The sequence below is a fragment of the Populus trichocarpa genome, chromosome 3, assembly GCF_000002775.5.
Source record: "Populus trichocarpa isolate Nisqually-1 chromosome 3, P.trichocarpa_v4.1, whole genome shotgun sequence".
In the NCBI taxonomy this organism is placed as follows: Eukaryota; Viridiplantae; Streptophyta; class Magnoliopsida; order Malpighiales; family Salicaceae; genus Populus; species Populus trichocarpa.
The window spans coordinates 18,192,946-18,211,735 of record NC_037287.2 but is presented as its reverse complement, the minus strand read 5'-3'; the positions used below and the strand labels follow the sequence as shown (position 1 = coordinate 18,211,735).

General features: G+C 35.6%; 3 protein-coding genes across 5 annotated transcripts; 2 read left to right on the top strand and 1 right to left on the bottom strand.

Annotated features, from left to right (window-relative positions):
- Window positions 1-3,880: 3,880 nt before the first annotated feature.
- Window positions 3,881-10,690, top strand: LOC7481240 (protein PAM71-homolog, chloroplastic). 2 transcript variants are annotated; one of them, XM_024596386.2, is made up of 10 exons: window positions 3,884-4,164; window positions 5,650-5,806; window positions 6,474-6,657; window positions 8,190-8,237; window positions 9,000-9,096; window positions 9,202-9,359; window positions 9,553-9,618; window positions 9,999-10,049; window positions 10,142-10,246; window positions 10,338-10,690. In XM_024596386.2, the coding sequence occupies exons 1-10, from the start codon at window positions 4,041-4,043 to the stop codon at window positions 10,401-10,403; spliced, it is 1,056 nt and encodes a 351-aa protein (XP_024452154.1). In that variant the 5' UTR covers window positions 3,884-4,040; the 3' UTR covers window positions 10,404-10,690. The 2 variants fall into 2 exon arrangements, with proteins under 2 accessions (XP_052307649.1, XP_024452154.1); XM_052451689.1 differs by lacking the exons at window positions 9,999-10,049; window positions 10,142-10,246; window positions 10,338-10,690 and adding an exon at window positions 9,707-9,985 and having other exon boundaries at window positions 3,881-4,164.
- Window positions 10,691-14,415: 3,725 nt separating this feature from the next.
- LOC7481239 (hydroxyethylthiazole kinase) lies at window positions 14,416-16,261 on the top strand. Of its 2 annotated transcripts, XM_024598230.2 has the most exons (3): window positions 14,416-15,091; window positions 15,290-15,706; window positions 15,826-16,261. In XM_024598230.2, exons 1-2 carry the CDS (start codon window positions 14,639-14,641, stop codon window positions 15,677-15,679), a joined length of 843 nt encoding a protein of 280 aa, XP_024453998.1. In that variant the 5' UTR covers window positions 14,416-14,638; the 3' UTR covers window positions 15,680-15,706; window positions 15,826-16,261. The 2 variants fall into 2 exon arrangements, with proteins under 2 accessions (XP_024453998.1, XP_002304692.1); XM_002304656.4 differs by having other exon boundaries at window positions 14,417-15,091; window positions 15,290-16,261.
- A 71-nt stretch (window positions 16,262-16,332) lies between these two features.
- On the bottom strand, window positions 16,333-17,446 carry LOC7481238 (dirigent protein 16). The gene has a single exon (XM_024598231.2). The coding sequence runs from the start codon at window positions 17,284-17,286 to the stop codon at window positions 16,528-16,530; it is 759 nt and encodes a 252-aa protein (XP_024453999.1). The 5' UTR covers window positions 17,287-17,446; the 3' UTR covers window positions 16,333-16,527.
- Between the last annotated feature and the right edge of the window lie 1,344 nt (window positions 17,447-18,790).

The following is an 18,790-nucleotide window of genomic DNA, read 5'->3' as shown; positions in this document are numbered from 1 at the left end:
TTTTTTTTTTTTCTTTCTTTCTTTTTTTAGTGGGAACGAGGGGGTGTGGATTTTTTTGGTATTTATTATTTCCATTATTAATATAAATTTAGTTGATTTATAACGTCTAGTGGGTAGGGCAAGTATCCCATGTAATACTGTTCATTAATGGGTGATAAATAAATTCTCCACGCCCGTTTTCTTCAACGGACCCTTTAAAAAAGAGCACTCCACTCCACTACTTGGCATAAAACGGCATGCTCCACTTTTTGTCTCGTGGATTAGTAGGTGTGATTGAGCTAATTTATACTTGATGACACTAAATCAAACATCATGATTGGTGATTAGCATGATCTTTTGGATTTTCCTGGGTTTTCTTTTTATATGAATAGTAATTAAGAAAGATTTTAATCTTTAAACTCTCAATGTGTTCTTGGGAATGTATTCTTAATGCAGTGAATTTATGTTTTGATTTACTGATTTTTATTTCTTATGCAGATAAACTTTATATGATGTGTGTGTGTGTGTGTGTATTCTTGGGAAATGGTCATGGTTAATTTCTTAAGAAAAATATATTAATAGAATCAGTCCATGTATATATATATATATATATTTAAGATTTAATGTCCATTAATAAAATAAATAGATAAAATATGCAATTATTCTAATGTCCATTAATAGTCAAAATAAAGGACCAAGTACACAAGTGAACAATTCATAGATCATTTGTTGTCATCACGATGATAAAGTTGGAAAGTACTATAATCTCCCTGAGGCCAGCATGACAGCATTATTACCATCATCCTCCCTGTATTTTCCAGAATTTTAATGCTTTCCATATTCGATTTTCAACGCGGGCATAAACGCAAATAAGGTAGAGCGGGAGGGCGTTATGGTAATAAAAGATACGTTACGAAGAGATAAGTAGATACGATTTGTATTCAGTGGTAGTAGAAGAAAAGGAAGGGGCGGGCCGCTTACGCAACGGGCAGCCCTAAAAACGGAACGGTCAACACAATGCGTGAAATGCATCCCTCCCAATAAGGTTCACCGCCCACGTCACCAGACCAATAACATACTGACACGTAGAGACGGGGGAAAATCCCCCAAGCTTTTGACCTCCCTGACACCGCACGTGGCGGCGATGATCTTGTGAGAGCTGCACCAATCACCGGTATTTTAACTAGGTACCAGTAGTTGAATAGGGTGACAGAATTATAAAATAGTGTAGAAATAAAAAAAAAAGTATTTTCAGATTAAGTGTAATTGGTCCAATTTTGTGCCCTTTGATTGATTTATTTTTTGGGGACCCTTCTGCATGTGCATAGAGGGGGTCCACCAACTGCACGTTACCCCTCTGGGATGATGGCTGGTGGGTAAGGGAGTAGTAGGGGGTGCCGGGTGCGTTGTCTTCTTCTTTCATGAACGTGAGAGTCACGTGCTATTGATGAGAATTATTGTAAAGCGATACCAAAAAGATTCAATGAATTGCCTTTGCCTCTCTTTTTTTTCCTTTTTTTTTTGGTGTGTGTGTGTGTGTGTTTAGAATAAGAAAATTGAGATTATTAAAACCCCTTGTGGCTTTAGTCTAATGATCTTTGCATGGTTAGGTTAGGTTAGATGTTCTACGAACGTAGGTTGTCAGCTAGCGTATAATTATTAAAAGAATAGTGTTTCATATCTTATCTAATAATGTAAATTTTAAAATTTTAATTTTCTAGATTTTTTTTTATTTTTTAATTTTACATGGTATTAAGGTCTTGTTTATTAAACACTGATGAATTTCAAATCTCACCATCTTTATTTTATTTAATAAAATTAAATATAAAATAGTGTGAGTCTATACTAATTTCAATCTTAAATAACTTTTACTTGAAAAGACATATTAAAAATAATATTATTTTTAAATTTTATCTAACAACTTAAATTTTTAAGTTGAGATGGTTTGACAAACTTTGTAAAAAATAAACTTCATAATTAAATATAATATATCTAGTTTGATATTAGAAATTGTTACATGAATCTGATTTAACCGTATGAAATTATTGACGGATGAATTAAAGTCTAACGTTTCATTAAATTTGTTTACATTATTTTGATGATTAACATGCTATTAATTATTTTATTTCATAACCATGATTGTGCTATAAAACTTGTAAAGATTCATATTTTAATATACAATATATTAAATTGATAGTCTAGATAAACTTGATTACATTTTACCAGTTGGTCATAATCTTAGATGTCGAACTAGACTTGTGATTATGATTTTTCTTTAAGAGAGAGTTTTGCCACCAAATGACACGTGTTTGTTAACTATTGTTTTTTAATCTAAAGAAAAGAAATATCTCGATATTAAATCTAAATTCCACCATTTTTAATAATATATTCTCCACTCCAACACAACGCATCGAGAAAAATAACAAATATCTTTGAATGTTAGGCGTAAAATCTAAATCTAAAAAATCAAGGAATTAGGCAAGCTTTACTAATCACTATCACCGAGACTAATCTCGTTAGCTTTCATGCCTCGAAACCAAGATCATCCTGCAAGAAGGCAACAGATTGATGCTGAAAAACCAACCAGAAATCAAGATGGTAGGTCCATTTCGGCCTACCTTCATAACTACTAGCATGCAGCCAAATGGACCTGGACACCACTCACAACGCAAAATATCTATAATTGTCGAGGCCCAGGCACCATTTTCCTAAATTCCTCCTTCTCCTTCACATTATAACGACACCGAACTATGCTACAAGTTAAAATAAATAATACACAACCCTGACTATTAAATTTATAGATTTGTTTTTTAAATATCAACCGTTCAAGTTTCACAAACCTTAAAACTACTAAAAGCTTACATGATCGTTAACTTCATGACTCGTAAGATTAGTCGATGTACGCGCAAGTTGTTTTAGATACTCACATTAATAAAAAAAAATTAATACATGTTTCTTTTTATAAAATATATAGAAATTAATTGCAAAAACTATCCAAAAAATATACATATTTATTTCACATCCATATCTCTATCTCTATAACCAAATAATTTTTATTCTCTCTATATCGATCTTTCATGTTCTAAAACAGTAAATGTTATCGAAAAGAATTGACTGAGTCTCTCCTCCTGACTCTTGATGTTATCCTTCGGACCCTTCACCTGTCTTCCTCTTCTTCCCCACTCGGATCCTTGTGTCAAAATAATTGAAGAGAACATTATACAGTGCACGTGCTACTCACATGTTTCCTAGCGAGCTCTAATTTCTCCGAGCCTATCGTGATAAAATATGCTATAGATCCATAATAGTCGAAGCCCAGTCACATGGTCTTGATTTATGCTTTTTCGTGCTCAGAAATTAATTAGTAATATATTATTAATTATTTATTGGAACTCACTTAAAAAAATATAATTAAAAAAGATAAATTTTAAGTAAAAATATTTTAATCATCACAAAAACTTTCCTATCTTCATCATCCCGTATTCAAATTCAATTTTTTATTAATGCAACTAAACTAATCAAGGAGGAATTTTTTTTTTTATTTTTTAAAAATATTTTGATCCTAATTCATATACGAACAGGAGGGAAAAAATCACATTATACTTGACCTAACCGTCCACAATTTAAATTCATTATAGTCAACATATTTTATACAAATTAAAATTAATCAAAATTAAATTAGAGAATGGGCCTCCCTCAAATGAGCTAGAACTAGAAAAGACTGGACAAGAAGGCCCATGACATTTAAACTCCTTAACAATTTTCCTTTCAAGAAAAAGAACAGAGAAGGGTCTAGGGAGAAAAAGCCCGGATGTCGAACGTCGTCGTTCCTGATGACAGTAGCGTTTTATCTTATTGTACACGTGGCAGCCAGCAGCAACTCCACAGAGAAACGAAATAAGCAGACCACACTGATTACACCGATAGAAGGAAAAGAAGTAGTTTCCCATTTGTAAATCAACCAGTCGTCATTCAAGAAGCAGGGAGTAGTTCGTTCGTTCAAGACTATAGGAGCTGAAATGAATTTGTGAAATATTTTTTTGAAGTGAAAGGCGTAAAAGATGAAGGGGCTGACTCTTCCAAAAACACCACTAACTTCAAGTAGCAGCAGCAGCGCAAAGCCTCCATTACTGCCTTTGGTTCCATGTTTTGCTGGGATTTCTAGAAAAGCCATTTCATATTCATGTAAGTTCTTTTGTTTTGTTCACTTTGATTTCCTTTTGTGTTAAAAAAATTTATTCTTTGTCCAGAGGAAATGATAAAGCTACTTACTTGACTGGTACTTCATTTCCTTTTCATCTGTATGTTGAATTTCGGCTGCTTGCTGTGCTAAATGGTTAAGTTAGTATAGGTTGGAGACCGACCTCAGAGTGAAATTTGAGTTGAGCTTATCTGGGTTAAGAAACAAAAATTAGCTTAGATCGAGTCAAGTTTTTGTTAGGATGAGGTGGAGAATTTGAGCTTATTTTGAGGATACTGGTTTATTCTGTTGTTATTATTGTTGTTTGTTTTTTTCTTCTTGCTGGGATTAAAAGGTGGAATTATATATGGTGGAGCATAAAGGGTGTGGAGTTGCAATTGCCATCGATCATGATTTGACGGTTTTGTTCAAGTGAATGGATGAAAAAAAATGTAATGAGTCCAAATATAGTGAGGGGCATTTTTGTGTTGTCAGAATATGGTACTCGTTCTAGCACAACACCAGCAGTAATCGCTTTTACAATCAATGTTTGAAAATCATTCCTAGGATTCTAGTAGGATTTCTTCTTGGTTAAAGTTCAGATATACACCATGCACTATAAACCTTCAATTTCCATGGCTGATTGATTGGATGGTGGATGTCTTTTCAGGGATCATAGATGTGATTTCTTTTACTATTGTATGCTGTTTAGTTAGTTTAGACGAGTGTTCGTTGTATTCTAGCATTCCAGATAAAATAAATGGGTTTTGGGTGAATGGAAAACTAATAAATTTTAGATGCTAAAATGATGAAATAGAAAAAACGAACAACACTTAAACTATTGCGTGGCATGTGGATGGTTTGTCTTTGGAGAGTAGTTACCATGCAGGGTAGCTGTACTGACCAGTTTGGGTATTGTTTAGGGATGGATTTTTAAATATATTAAACTAGGATATCTGCTGGAAATTCATTATGAGCCCAACAATTTAGTGGCTTAAATCTATTTACTCCCCTTTTCTTTCCATCTTCATTATGGAGACTAGAGAGGGCCTGAGCACAGAGGTATACTTAGTAACTTGGCCTGATGTGATCCTTAATTCTTTATTAAACCCTATTATAACATGAATGTGCTGCAATGTTTCGTCTCCTGTGCATGGTGTGCTATACAGTAAGACTCTCCAACTTCTGCAGTCGGGCTGAAATAAAATTCAGGTATAATTATGGAGGCTATTGAGTGTCATCCCTTTGGGTTCTAAAGTAGTTCATGGATAAACTTTCTTTGTTGATATTTGTACTACTAAAAAATGACATGCACCTAGCAATTAGATTTTTATATTTGTTGATGCTTAACGAAGAAAAAAAGAAAAGGGGAGTACATAGATTTAATAATAAGATGCCTCTAGTAAATATATTTATGTTCTATGTATTTACATCATGTCTATTGTCAGTGGTCGTGGTGTTCATTTAGTGGGTAACATGTTCTTTAATAGTAAGATGCAGAGAGATCTCAAAATTGAACAGAGGCGACACATTTAGAGCACAAGCATCCAATGTTACTATAGGATCTGGGGGCTATGAAGGTGAGGAGGAACAGGACAACAAGAAAAGTTTTGGCGGTGGTCCACCTGGTGACAACTTACCTGAAATGTAAGTGATATGAAATACTGATTGTTATAAAACTACAATGTGGTAAACATTTGTGTTGTTTAAGCCTTTATGATGCACTATAATTCCTCTCTTTGATGCATCAAGTTCTATGGCACTGCAAGCTTCAAATAGTCATATATGGTGTGCGATTTCATATTTAGCAACATTTGTATGCATAATTGGAAGACAAATCCTCGAGTGTTTTTATTACTTAGTTACTCTTTCAGAAAGTGGAGCTGGCAACCTTTTTCAGTTGAAGAAGTTATCTAAATCTTATTTAAGTAGCTTTTCTTTCTGTACTGTATGATTCCAACCCCTCTTTCCCCCTCGTTGGAAGCTAGAAGCAGCCTTTCACTGTCAGAATTATGAAAAAAAGATTTCTGCACCTCCTCTATTATCCTTTATGAAAATTACATGACGTGGACATCAATGAGGAAATATATCTTTTTGGGGATAGACTACTTCGCTGTTTTGAGTATTCATTTGATTTCAAACCCAAACTTGTTTTTGGTCCAATAACCCTCAACATTGAAAAGACTGTTTCTAAATTTGTTTATCATTGATGATCTTAAACATCTAATCAGTACACCTGAACTCTAAATTGCCAGAGGCCTAGGATGGACAACATTTAAGTCAGATGTCACTCATATTTGTTTTGTATTTGCAGTATAAAACCACCCAGCAAAATTCCTTATCCTCTATCTATAGCTATCGTGCTACTTGGATGTGCTTTGGTATTTTCACTTATTGCTTTTGTGAGAGGTGGACCTTCATCAATTTTAGCAGCAATCGCAAAGTCAGGATTAGCTGCTGCATTCACATTAATATTTGTTTCTGAAATCGGGGACAAGGTAACCAGTTTACAGTTATAACTTTTTTCTTGAATTTCCAACTACTTCTATGTCCTTGAAACTTTGTATGATATTGTTCTTTGATTTACTCAGTTCAGTTCTTATCTCCTTTATTGAAGTTCTGCATGCAATGCCTAGACGGCTTGACATTTTTCAATGTATCCATCTAACCTTTTGCTCTTAGCAGAAGTTTGTCAAAGAAGGTTCTTTCTTATTCAAATCTTTCCCTAAAGGAAAAGGTAAGGAGAAGAAATACAAGAGAAAAAAATGTAGAGAACATGGAGGGTATAACAACTTCCCCGGGAAATGAAAACATGAAGTATGACCTAAAGCATACAATCCAATTGCTCAAATTTCTTGTCAACTGAAGAAAATTAATTACATTATTTTTTTAATATACTGATGGCTTCAGTTGCTCACTTTTTCATGATTTTGCTGACCAAATAACAACCACTACTATCTCAAGACTTTTTCCTCTATTATCTGCTCTTCCAACATTTGAGGAAAACATCTTACTACTGTTTATTTCATTTGAGAATAAGTCAGCTATTTTGTGATTTTCACCACAAAGTTAAAGTAACCAAACTTTTGGAGCCTCCCAAACTATAGATAGAGGAAATAATTTTTTATCATATCAGTTTTCCAAAATTAAGGGCAAAGGAAAGCCAACCGCAATTTGGTTGCAGCTGCAGGCAAACTTGAACAAATGATAAATAAAGCGTACATGCTGGATGCTTTTTGGCAGTCCGGGAGGCAGCCTGTGGCTGCTTTTAAAATTGTGTAACATATCTGTGCAACAATTACATTTGAATTCTCAAAAAAAAAAAAAAAAAAAAAAATTTGAAACTGATTGCCCAAAAATAAAAGGGGATACTTCACCCTTTGTTGAAATAATTGATGTTTAACCTTGCACGTTTCCAAGCTTTCATGCCCTTTTGCATTTTCTGCATCCCAGCAGCCAGGCTTGGTAACTGTTATTCATGATGACCTCATTGGCTCCTGCTGGTGAGATAGATTTATTGGACTTGATCTTCTAGTCTCCTTGAGTAATGAGTACAACAGAAATATCCAGAGACTGACAGGAAGTGTGAATATGTTTGCTTGTAACTTGTTCTTTCTTTGCTCTCAGTGTTTTTTTTTTTTTTATGGCTTCACACATAACAAATGAATGGTGGAAATCTTATTCTAAGGGAACCTTTTGTTTTTCTAATTTAATTGAGGGCATCATTCAAACGTAAGCAGAATGGTGATCGGGAGGAGCACAAACTGATGAGAAAGATTCATGTAGCTAATGTGTGAAAAATAAAGGTAGTACAGCTTAGGGCTAAGTCCGATTGGGATATGTTTTACGCATTTGAGGATTTTGTTTCTTACATGTGAACCCATTTGCATGCTGCAGTCAACTATTAGTTGCAAACAGAATGAAATTGTTGAAAGATCAATAGTCATCACTTAGTATGGTTACCACATTCTATCTTACTTGTACCTCCAAATTTCTGGAGCCTGAAATTAACTTTCTCTTGTATTGACAGACATTTTTTATTGCTGCACTCTTGGCCATGCAATATGAGAAAGGACTGGTATGTTTCTCACAAGCATTCACCCCATTCTTACTTCAGCATTGCTTACTGTTGAGTTATTAAACTTATTGATTATGTCATGTTCTTCAATGTTTGTTCTGATTCAATTTTCTTAAAGGAGGTCATAAATATGACAGTTTTATTCCCTAGGCGTGAATAAAAATCTGAAAACCCTGAGAAGTTGTCAACTTACTCCCAAAAAAAGAAGACAAATGAGATAGTAATAAGTGGCACTGATTGTCATTGCCATTCATTTCTAATCAGAAAATACTAGTGGTCACCCCTCCTTGAATTGCAGAAAGGTGACTCCAGAACTCATTTATTATAGATTTGACTTAGTATGTCACTGTTGTCACCAGAAAGCTTCTCATGGATGTGTTTTTGTGAGGCAGGGTGCAAAGGGACTGATTAAAAGCAATGAAATAGATCAATCAATCCTAAACATATCTGAAACAATCACATTATAGTTTTTTTTTATTCAATCTAGTTATCTTTCAGTATCTTTTGGATTGGAGATCAGAATCTTCTTGTTTATCTGTTGCCTTAGTTTTGCTATGAATAAACATCATAATATTGAGTGTATTTGTATACAATTTCAACATGAAACGATGAATCTGAAGCACTTAGCAACCATCATTAAGTTAAGATTGGTGGTTGTTTATTGCAGAGTGTATTATAGTAGCTAGATATGATGATCTCATATCAATTAACGCTTACTTTTTTTACTAAATTTTTCTTTCAATGCCTTGAATCATTTACCAGGTTCTTCTGGGGTCAATGGGTGCTCTTTCACTTATGACAATCTTGTCAGTTGTAATTGGACGAATCTTTCATTCAGTACCTGCTCAGTTCCAAACAAGTAAGCTGTAGTCTTGGTAACTGTCAACTAACTGACTTGCTTGTGTTCTTTATTAATGACTTTAGTGAAATAGAAACATCTCTTATCTTGTTAGCTTGTGAACAGCCCTGCCAATTGGAGAATATGCAGCAGTAACACTTCTCATGTTCTTCGGGCTAAAATCAATAAAAGATGCATGGGATCTTCCAACAAATGATGTTAAGACTGGCGACGAAAGCAGTCCAGAACTTGATGAATACTCGGAAGCTGAGAAGCTTGTGAAGGTAATCTTGTAACCTGGAAGCCTGAGCTTTTGAGGAATATATTCAGTTCATTCTTTCTGAGTGAGTTGCAAAAGGAAAATGAATGGCGTATACTTGTCTGATGATTTTAGGAGACTTTGTTTTGTGTTGGAATTCGTTTCATTGGGTGTTTCCCAAAAATTCATGGCAGCAGATACTTTCTTAACGTCTACAGGTCTCAAAATTGCTCACAAATCCATTTGAGATTGTGTGGAAGTCATTCAGCCTTGTATTCTTTGCGGTAAGCATCCATACTTCCATCTTTTTTTTTTAGTTTAATGGTAAGAAATTTTTTCCCCATATGGTCTCACTTAAAGGGCCCTTGATAGGGGGGATTTTGACATGGTCCTCTGTGTGGTTTTTGCTTGAATTCTTGGCTCCCAAAGCTCCAGTATGTTCTCTTGTAGTTTTAAGCTCAAGACTTCACCTCTGCACCAAGCAATTGCACCTTGAAATTGTCATTAAATTGTAGCATAAACAATTGGATACAGTTGCAGATTTTCATATTCGTGCACAGTTATTCCTTGTAATAGCTGGCAACTTCACTGCGAGACAGAATGTTAAATGGTGTTGTTTTATGAACCAAAGTGTCCAATTTCACCATATCCTAATTGGTTCTAGGAATGGGGAGATCGCTCGATGCTTGCAACAATTGCTCTTGGAGCTGCGCAGGTGCAATTTCATGAACTGTTGATCATATGATGAGTCTCTTCACAATCGAGAATCAATCACAGTATTGCTTCTCCCCTTTGCCCTTTCTGCAGTCTCCATGGGGCGTGGCAACAGGAGCCATTGCTGGACACCTGGTTGCAACATCCATTGCGATTCTAGGAGGAGCCTTTCTTGCAAACTACATTTCAGAAAAGCTGGTAAGAGCCGCAACCATGCATTTATAGGTTATCATAAAATATTGCTACTGATATTCTGTATTCTACGCAATTCACTCTGCCTTCAAACCAGGTTGGCTACTTGGGTGGAGTGCTGTTTCTTGTTTTTGCTGTTGCCACTTTTTTTGGCTTCTTCTAATGAGTTCATTGGAATCAAGAGAAACAGTTTTCAGGCAGCCATACTGCCTGCGGATGTTGGACAGCATTAGTTTCTAGGGAAAAGATAGCTGACGAAAAGGAGCAAAATATGTGCCACGCAGCTCTATGACAGAGATTCATACCAAGACCCCAACTTAGGTCAAGTGTAATTCATGTTGTAATACTTGAGAATTCAGTTGAAACTTGGAAGGGCGAATCTGTGTATTTTTCACTGGATGCAGAATTAAATCCTCTCTCATGAGTAAGAAACTGACACTTTCGCTAGTATGCTCTATTTTGCTGGTTGGTCATCACAAGCTAGTCCCACGATTCAAAAGTATCCGTACGTACCTCGTTACTGTTCCTCTTAACATCTTACAACAAATGAACAAACGCCTCAATTCATAGCATGTAATGGAGAAAAGGCCAGCAGATTATTGCAAAACTATGTTCAATGGATTCTGACTTTAGATGCGGCGTGGCTAGTTGTCATTTTTTTTGGATAAAAGATGATATAACTTCATCAAGATCTCTCATAGCCAGTAAGAAAATGGCTATACAGAGAGAAAGAAAGAAAAAGGTACTTCACAAACTAAATAGTAATAAACAAAACAATATCATAACAAAAACCAAACATTGAAATTAAAAAACAAACTAAAACCAAGCTTTTCTGAGTACTGTTTACTTTGTCAAATGATCTGCGACATAATTCTTCATCACCTTGTAAGCGTCATGATGTCATGATATTGTTGTTCTTGATCCATGTAATGATATTATATGAATTAGACTCCACAATCTAATTTCTATCAAGTGCATAGGAACAATCAATACTTACTTTTCTAATTGTCAAAATCTCAACCACATTTGATTTTTTTATACTTTGTAGAATAAGAGAAGACAAAGAAAATTTCCTTCATGATCTCTTAGAACCCTAACAATGCCAAAGGGATCTAGTTTACCATTTGAAGAACCATCCAAATTCCATTTTGCAAGTCAAATTACTTCAAATTCTGGTTGTGTTGATCCACATAAGAAGCTCATCAGGTACTGGTCTCAGCAAATCTATTCTAGTATAGAGAAAACTTTCACAACCACATTTTGCTTAAGTTACAACTTTATAGAAAATGGAATGATAGATATCATCCTAATAAAGAACTATCTCATTAAAAACCAAATTATTTCAAGCATTCTAGACAGAACAGACAATACCATAGAAGAACAACAACCACGCTTTAATTTCATTGCATATAACCCATTATCATTTCACGTCACTGTAGGAAGAGTGCATCTAAATTCTCTAGAAAAATCCATTGTTGACCTAAACATGGTGACCATAATTTCCACACCAATGACAATAAAGTAAAACATATATGTTTAGAGGTTCCATCCCCTTGGTTAAAATGTATCTTGGGAGAGCAAAAGAGGACCAAATATCTGATTAAAATGGTTTATCAATATCTGGCGAAAGAATTGTCTCTAGAATGGAAAAGCCTTTGGGATCTGACTTCCAAATCTTTCTATCCTTGACTTGTAGAAAATTAGAAATCTTAGATATATAGCATCTGCAATAATTCCCTTTCTTTAATTCCCTTTCCTTGACCATTTTCCAATCCCAAAGTCTCCTTCGCCATGTTAGCTTTAATTTTCATTTGATGCCATAATTAATTCCATGTTCTAGCTCAATATATATCTGATACAATAATATATATCATTATGATTCTCCTGAACAACGTAAAAACTATGATAATTGTTCTTAATGACTATATCTCCTCATCATTTTGAAGTCCCGGACGGATCTAGGGAGTTTTAGTATTTTTTCTAACAACCACTAAAATTGCATCTTACGAGGCAAATGAGCAAAATCTTAACGAAACAAGAAATCAGGAAACAATCAGATTGCACAATCGACATTCGTGTAAAGAAAAAATAAAGAATCAAAACCCTAATTTACAATTCGAACCCCTCGCACAAATCAAGAACCTAAATCTACAATTTTCAAGAAGACATATATATATTGCATGAAAAACACGTACAAAGAGGGATACACACACAAATACATTAAAACCTAACAGGCCATCTTTGGTGTATAGATGGTTGGTACTGTGCCATAACAAGCAACTGAACGATCAAAACAGCCACAAACCACGGTGACACTCTCTCGAAGGACAAGTAGGGTTTGGTCATCATTTGCTTCCCAAACAAGCCTTTGAATGAAGATAAACATTGTATGATAAACAACATGGTTATAGGCGTGGCAGGAAGCACCCACTGGAACGTCATCCGATATTCTGGACCTTCAGCCTCAAAGGAATGCATAGATGTCACAAGAAGAAAGATTATGGCAAAGAGAAAGAAAAGAGCTTTGTATGGAAGTGGGTCTAGAGAAAGCATCTCTAGGGCACAAGAGAGGTTGCTTCTTCTATTTCTGTATTGCATCGCTAGCTAGCTATACGATCAATCAATGACTTTTGCTCGATCTTTTTCTTGTCTTGAAGGGATCAACCAAACTAAGCACTGGGCTGGTTATCTTTTTATGACGTTGAGAGAGATTAAATATTTGCAAATGTGTCGGCAATTTACAGGGAAGTGAAGATTTGACATTTCTCTGTAAGTATATCGGAGTAAATATTTGTATGAAACCCTAGAATATCTCAGATTCCCTGAAGAATAATGGGTTTTAAATATTCGTGTCGTACGTCTTTACGCTGTTCTTGTTTCGAAAAATAACTGGGAGAAAGTGGGATTTTTTCCCTATAAATCTAGATGAAATAACCAAAATAAAACTGTTAGAGAGATCAACAGTTTTGATTGAGAATAGGAAATCTTCTCTAATCTTCAGTTACACAATCAGAAGAGGAAATCTCTCTCTAACAAAAGCCAAGAGTTTAAATTAAATAATTTTCCCCTAAGAGAAGTGAAAAAAGAAACCAAGAAAAAATAGGCTCGATTAATATTTGCAATTTAAATTCACGTAATTAATTTTAAACAAAAAAATATTTTCAAGTTTTTTGTTTTTTCCATGAATCTACAAGCCTCTATTTTCGGCCAAGATTTTTTATTTGTGGTACTCGATCTTAATTGGATTTCTCTTAGAGAATGATAATTCTGGTGTGTAAATTCATTTATTTTTTTATTTGTGTGTATATAGATTTTTATTTTTTAATTTAAAAGTTTAGTTTTTTTTTAATTTTTTCTCTTTCTAATCAAGTGTTTCTATTAGATTTTATAAAATATATATTCATGCAGCCATTAAATTAACACGTTAGCATGTATATGCATAAATATTTCACTTTATTTCAAACTGAGTGTACATAGTTTTAAATTTTTTTTGCTTGAGCGTGTGTATTTATTTATTTATTTATTTGAGTGTCTGTACGTACTTTCAAAAACTTATCAATTAAGTGTTTTAAATATTAAAAGCTAAAAAGTATTCACTGCGCATGATTTAAAATAATTTATGTTTTGACACCCTTTGCTGTTATTTTAATTTAAATAAAATCTTAAAATACTTTGTTATTCCAACTTTTAATTTTAATTAATTTGGTCTGGTCTAAGATTGCACAGTTTATATATATTTGTTAAAAATCAACAGAGCTCAATAATAAAAATTTAAAAGTACAAACACTCAAAATAAAATAAAATAAAATAAACTACACACACTCAAATATTTAGCATTCAGAAGTTGCTTCTTATATTATAGTTGTAATTTATGTCTACGTGTCTTCATTGTATTGGATCTGTAAGGCTAAAGTATGGAAATAGTCATTTGAATTCTTTGACAGGTCAATATATGTTCGTTATTTTAATATTTTTTGATGGTCAATATATAAATGGGGGCAGACCAGGGCAGCCCGATGAGAAACGTAGGTAAAAATAATAGAAGGATTTGATTTTAAGTGAAATATAGCCGAGGGGGGTCAAATTGAGGATTAGAAGTTGAGGGATCCAATATCACATGACTTAAAATTCAAGGGGAGGTTGCACTTTTTTAGCCTGGGGCTGATTTGCACAACATATTATTCTTCGAACCACCCAATCTTTGGTACATCTGCAACAGCAGGCCACTGGTTACCTGAACCCGAACTCTTTCACCTGCAACTCCCTCCCTGTCTCCTCGGCCATCCAGGAAAAACCATAACCAGCAGAAGCAGCGACACCTCCAAAACAAATAACAATCCACCTAGAAATATACAGCCTTTTTTGACGTACAGAGAGAAAGAAGCATAAAAGAAATCCATGGAACCCAGCAACCTCAACAAAGAACAAGACCAGAACTCGTGGGCCCTTAATGCTTGGACCCTTCTCTCCAAACTCCGTGACCAATCTCCACTCATACAGTGCATCACCAATTTTGTTTCAATGGACCTTATGGCCAACACTCTCTTATCTGCTGGTGCATCACCGGCCATGATACACTCTATAGAAGAAATTCAAGACTTCACTCCCCATATCCACGCGCTTTGTATTAACGTGGGTACACTATCTCCTGCCTGGTTACCGGCCATGAGGGAAGCTGCTCTGGTAGCTGATAAAGCAGGGAAGCCTTGGATTCTTGACCCTGTTGCTGCCGGAGCTTCTCGTTTCCGGTTGAAGGCTTGTTTGGAGCTTGTTGGGTTGAAGCCCAGTGTTATTAGAGGAAATGGGTCCGAGATTATTGCTCTTTCTAAGGCTTCTTTAGGAGCCACTAAGGTATTGGATTTTTCCTTACAGGTGAATTTATAAAAGACCAATTCAATTCAGCACCATTGTGAAAATTGCAAAACTTGAATTGCCTTGCTTGAAATTGTTTTTTCTTGGATGAATACAACATGGGAGTCTTCAATTTTGTGTCAATTTCTTTTGCGTTTTATGTTAATTTCAACTTCATGATTGAGTTTCATTTTCAAGGGTGTAGATAGCTCTCATGAGTCGATGGATGCAATGGAAGCAGCAAAGTCCTTGGCTCAGTCAAGTGGGGCCATAGTTGCTGTCTCAGGCGCTGTTGATATCATTACAGATGGCCACCGAGTTGTTGGTGTTCATAATGGAGTCTCCATGATGCAAAAGATCACAGCAACAGGATGTGCTGTCACTGCCCTTATTGCTGCATTCGTTGCTGTCGATCCATTGCATGCTTTGGAAGCAACAGCTTCAGCATTGTCCATATTTGGCATTGCTGGGGAGATGGGAATGGACATGGCCAAAGGTCCTGCTTCATTGAGAATGCACTTGATCGATTCCCTGTATAATCTTGATCAAGCTGCTGTATCTTCTCGCTTAAAGGTTTCCAGTCTATGATGACACTGGAGGAGCTCTATAAAGATGGTATGTCAAACAATAAAACAATCTATTTGAGATTTTGAGCTGTATTAGTGCTCATAGATTAGTGATACAATAACTGGCCGACCTTTACAACTTTAACCGCAATAAATGTTTTGTATCAGGCAATGATCTGGTAACTGATTCACAGTTTTTTAGAAAAATGGGCTGCTGTCATCTTGTGTAGATTCCGAATTGCTGCCTGGGATGGTTTGTCTTCCTTCCCTCCCTCGTGGGAGAGGGATGCTAATTTTCTGTTTAAAACTTATACAGTGACGATCCTTGTCTGCTACAATTGTTCATAAAGAACTTATTAAATTCATGGAGAACATAAGCTGATTTGGTGCTTCTTAGTGTGAAATCTGGCATATTACCATTACTCTTTTCTAAGGCGTTCATTCAGTAAAGAAATTTCCCTTTTTCTTTTTGTCATCTCAAACACGAGCTTGGTGTTTCAGAAAAGCATGAATTTTGTAAACTTTTTCTTTGGATTTGTACCTCTAGTTTCCGGGTCGGACTCGGATGTCTCTGTTGAACACAGACTAAAGTGCGTCATTACTGGTGGTTTATGTTCTTGTTTACTTTCTCTTCCCTTTTTTGCAATTTGTTTGGCTTTTCTGGTGATATACGGATTTGAAGTAGGAAATCTTTTATATTCATAGGGAAAATCAATCAAGATCCTTTAATATTTTCATATTCAACATTTCAGTTGCATTGTCTGATACATCTGACAGTATGAGAGTCTATTAACCAAGAGAAACCACAAACCATGACCACATAAATTTTCACGCCAACAAACCAACATTTAATCCAATTAACTTGTATTCTTAGTATTTCAAATGGACAGAGATCCTCAGTAATGTTTCTGCACCATCCGTGACTGCTTGACCTGGTGGGATAAGTCCTCGTACTTCAGCAAACCCGATAGCATTCTTAAACTTGCCCGTTCCTCCAGTCACCGACAAACGTGACATTGCGCTACCAATCCTGTATATGCCATAAAAGTTTAGGCTATCACCAAATTCTCCCCCTTCAAACATGGCTGTAAATGCCATCATCTGTGTGCTCCCATCTGCAGAACTAGCCACATAAACTCCTTGAGCTTTTCCCAGTTGTTGTGACCCTAACTCAGGGCTGTTGGTCAAAGTGTCATCGATGACAGTGATCGTTCCAAAGCCTAGTCCCAATCCGTCTGGTCCAAGTTGGGTTTGGATCTGACCATTTGTGTTCTGACCATTAGGATTTCCTGCAAAAGTCGTACCAGCCAAGCCAGTACCTAGTGGAATGCCATTGAGACCATTAACAGTTGGAAGGGCACCATTGGCATTGGGGATGGCAACTGCACCTTTTGGAGGAACGAATCCTACTGGCCTTGCAAAGGGTACTTGGCCACTATATATGTTCCCTAGCAAACCAGTGATTGGCCTTGCTGTAGGGTTACTGCCCCCTAGAATGTCATGCATGTACAGCTCAAGAACAGGCTCTCCTCCAGCTGGTACTGGTTCGATGGCAGCCACATATATTGCTGTGTGTAGGGCAGCAATTAGCACTGCAATGAAAACATATGGAGATGATAGCTTCAACATCTTGTGATTTTTGTATATGAGATTCCTGGAAGTCTGTCAGATGTGGTAGATGGAGGACTCTTGAAGGAGTATGCAACTGGTTTGTAGTTCTTGATATTTAAATAGAAGGTTATGAAAAAACTGAGATAGTAGTTGTGAGGCTTCAGAGATGTTGAAGTAGTTGGAGTGTGTTAGTTGTGGCCTTATGGGAAGTGGAAGTCATTCTGTTTTAGGTATATCTTCATTTTCTTTAGAAATATAGCTAATACTCAGAAGTGGAGTCCGTACACAATAAGTTCTTCAACATTATGTATCACCAACAAAATCAACCGATCAAATTACACCCATTTGAAATCATTAGTCTTTTCCCCTCGACTGATTTAGTTATAGGTAGATAAAGGTGACAAGTAGGTGGTGTTTTGCGAGTTTGTCCCAACTCCGAACTCTCCCTTTCAAGGCTCTCATTTCAGGGAAACCATACTGGCTGGCCTTTTATGCTAGTTTGGACCGTGTTTTTGCCAAAGATGAAAAATTTTGCTGCCCTGTTCCCAGATAACATCATGATATTTTAGTGTTTGTTTATATTGTTTGCAACTCTTGGCATTCATTTCAAGTGCAACTGTATACTGTATAGTGCTCTTTGCGTTCTTTTCTGCATTGATCAAAATATTTTGGAAATTATGTAATTACCGAATCCTGTCACTAGGAAAGCTAAACAGTAAATTTGCTACCTGTCACGCTGAAAAATTCCATGCCCACGTTCGACTGTAAAATAGAATCTTCCCACACAATCTACGATCCGCATCCAAAACTCTATGAGCCTTTATCAGGTATTCTCTATCATGTCTGCATAAGATACAATCTTTGGAATTATGAGCTACTGCCTTTTTAGAGTTTTCTGTCATGCTTCATTGTTTACATTGTGGAGTTGGTGCAAATAGGTGATAATTGTTCAGTTGATCCCTCCTAAGATTAGATCTGGAGTGGGTGGTTGTTGAGAAATTTGCTCAAAACACGAGAGAAAAATATTATTATCTTGCAATTGTTATTAGCTAACAGCCTAACATTCCATTTCAGTGCTGTAATCTGTTTGTTTCAAAGCTCTTTTTCCTCCTGGGGCAATGTTGTAGAGTGATAAAAGGCTCAAGCCCATCAACAAACAGAAAGACATCGCTCACCAGCATGTACAATTTTAACAGGAACATGAAAATAAGAGTTGATGAACCTTAGAATATTTGAATGGCTTATCTCCAATTTTAACTGGCACGTTGGAAGGGAAGTTGATGAACCTTACAATTCTTGATCCAAATATAAAAATCTTATGGCATATGTTCTTTATTATTTGGATTGTGTTGTGAATATTTTTTTTAGCTTTTCTTTTCCTTCAAAATTCCTTTGGCATAAGTTCTTTATTAGTTGGATCTCACAAGAACATTTTTTTTTTCAGCTTTCTTTTTTCTTTAAAATTCTTCCGGCACAGGTTCCTCGTTAGCTGGATGTTACATGAATATTCTTTAAATACAAA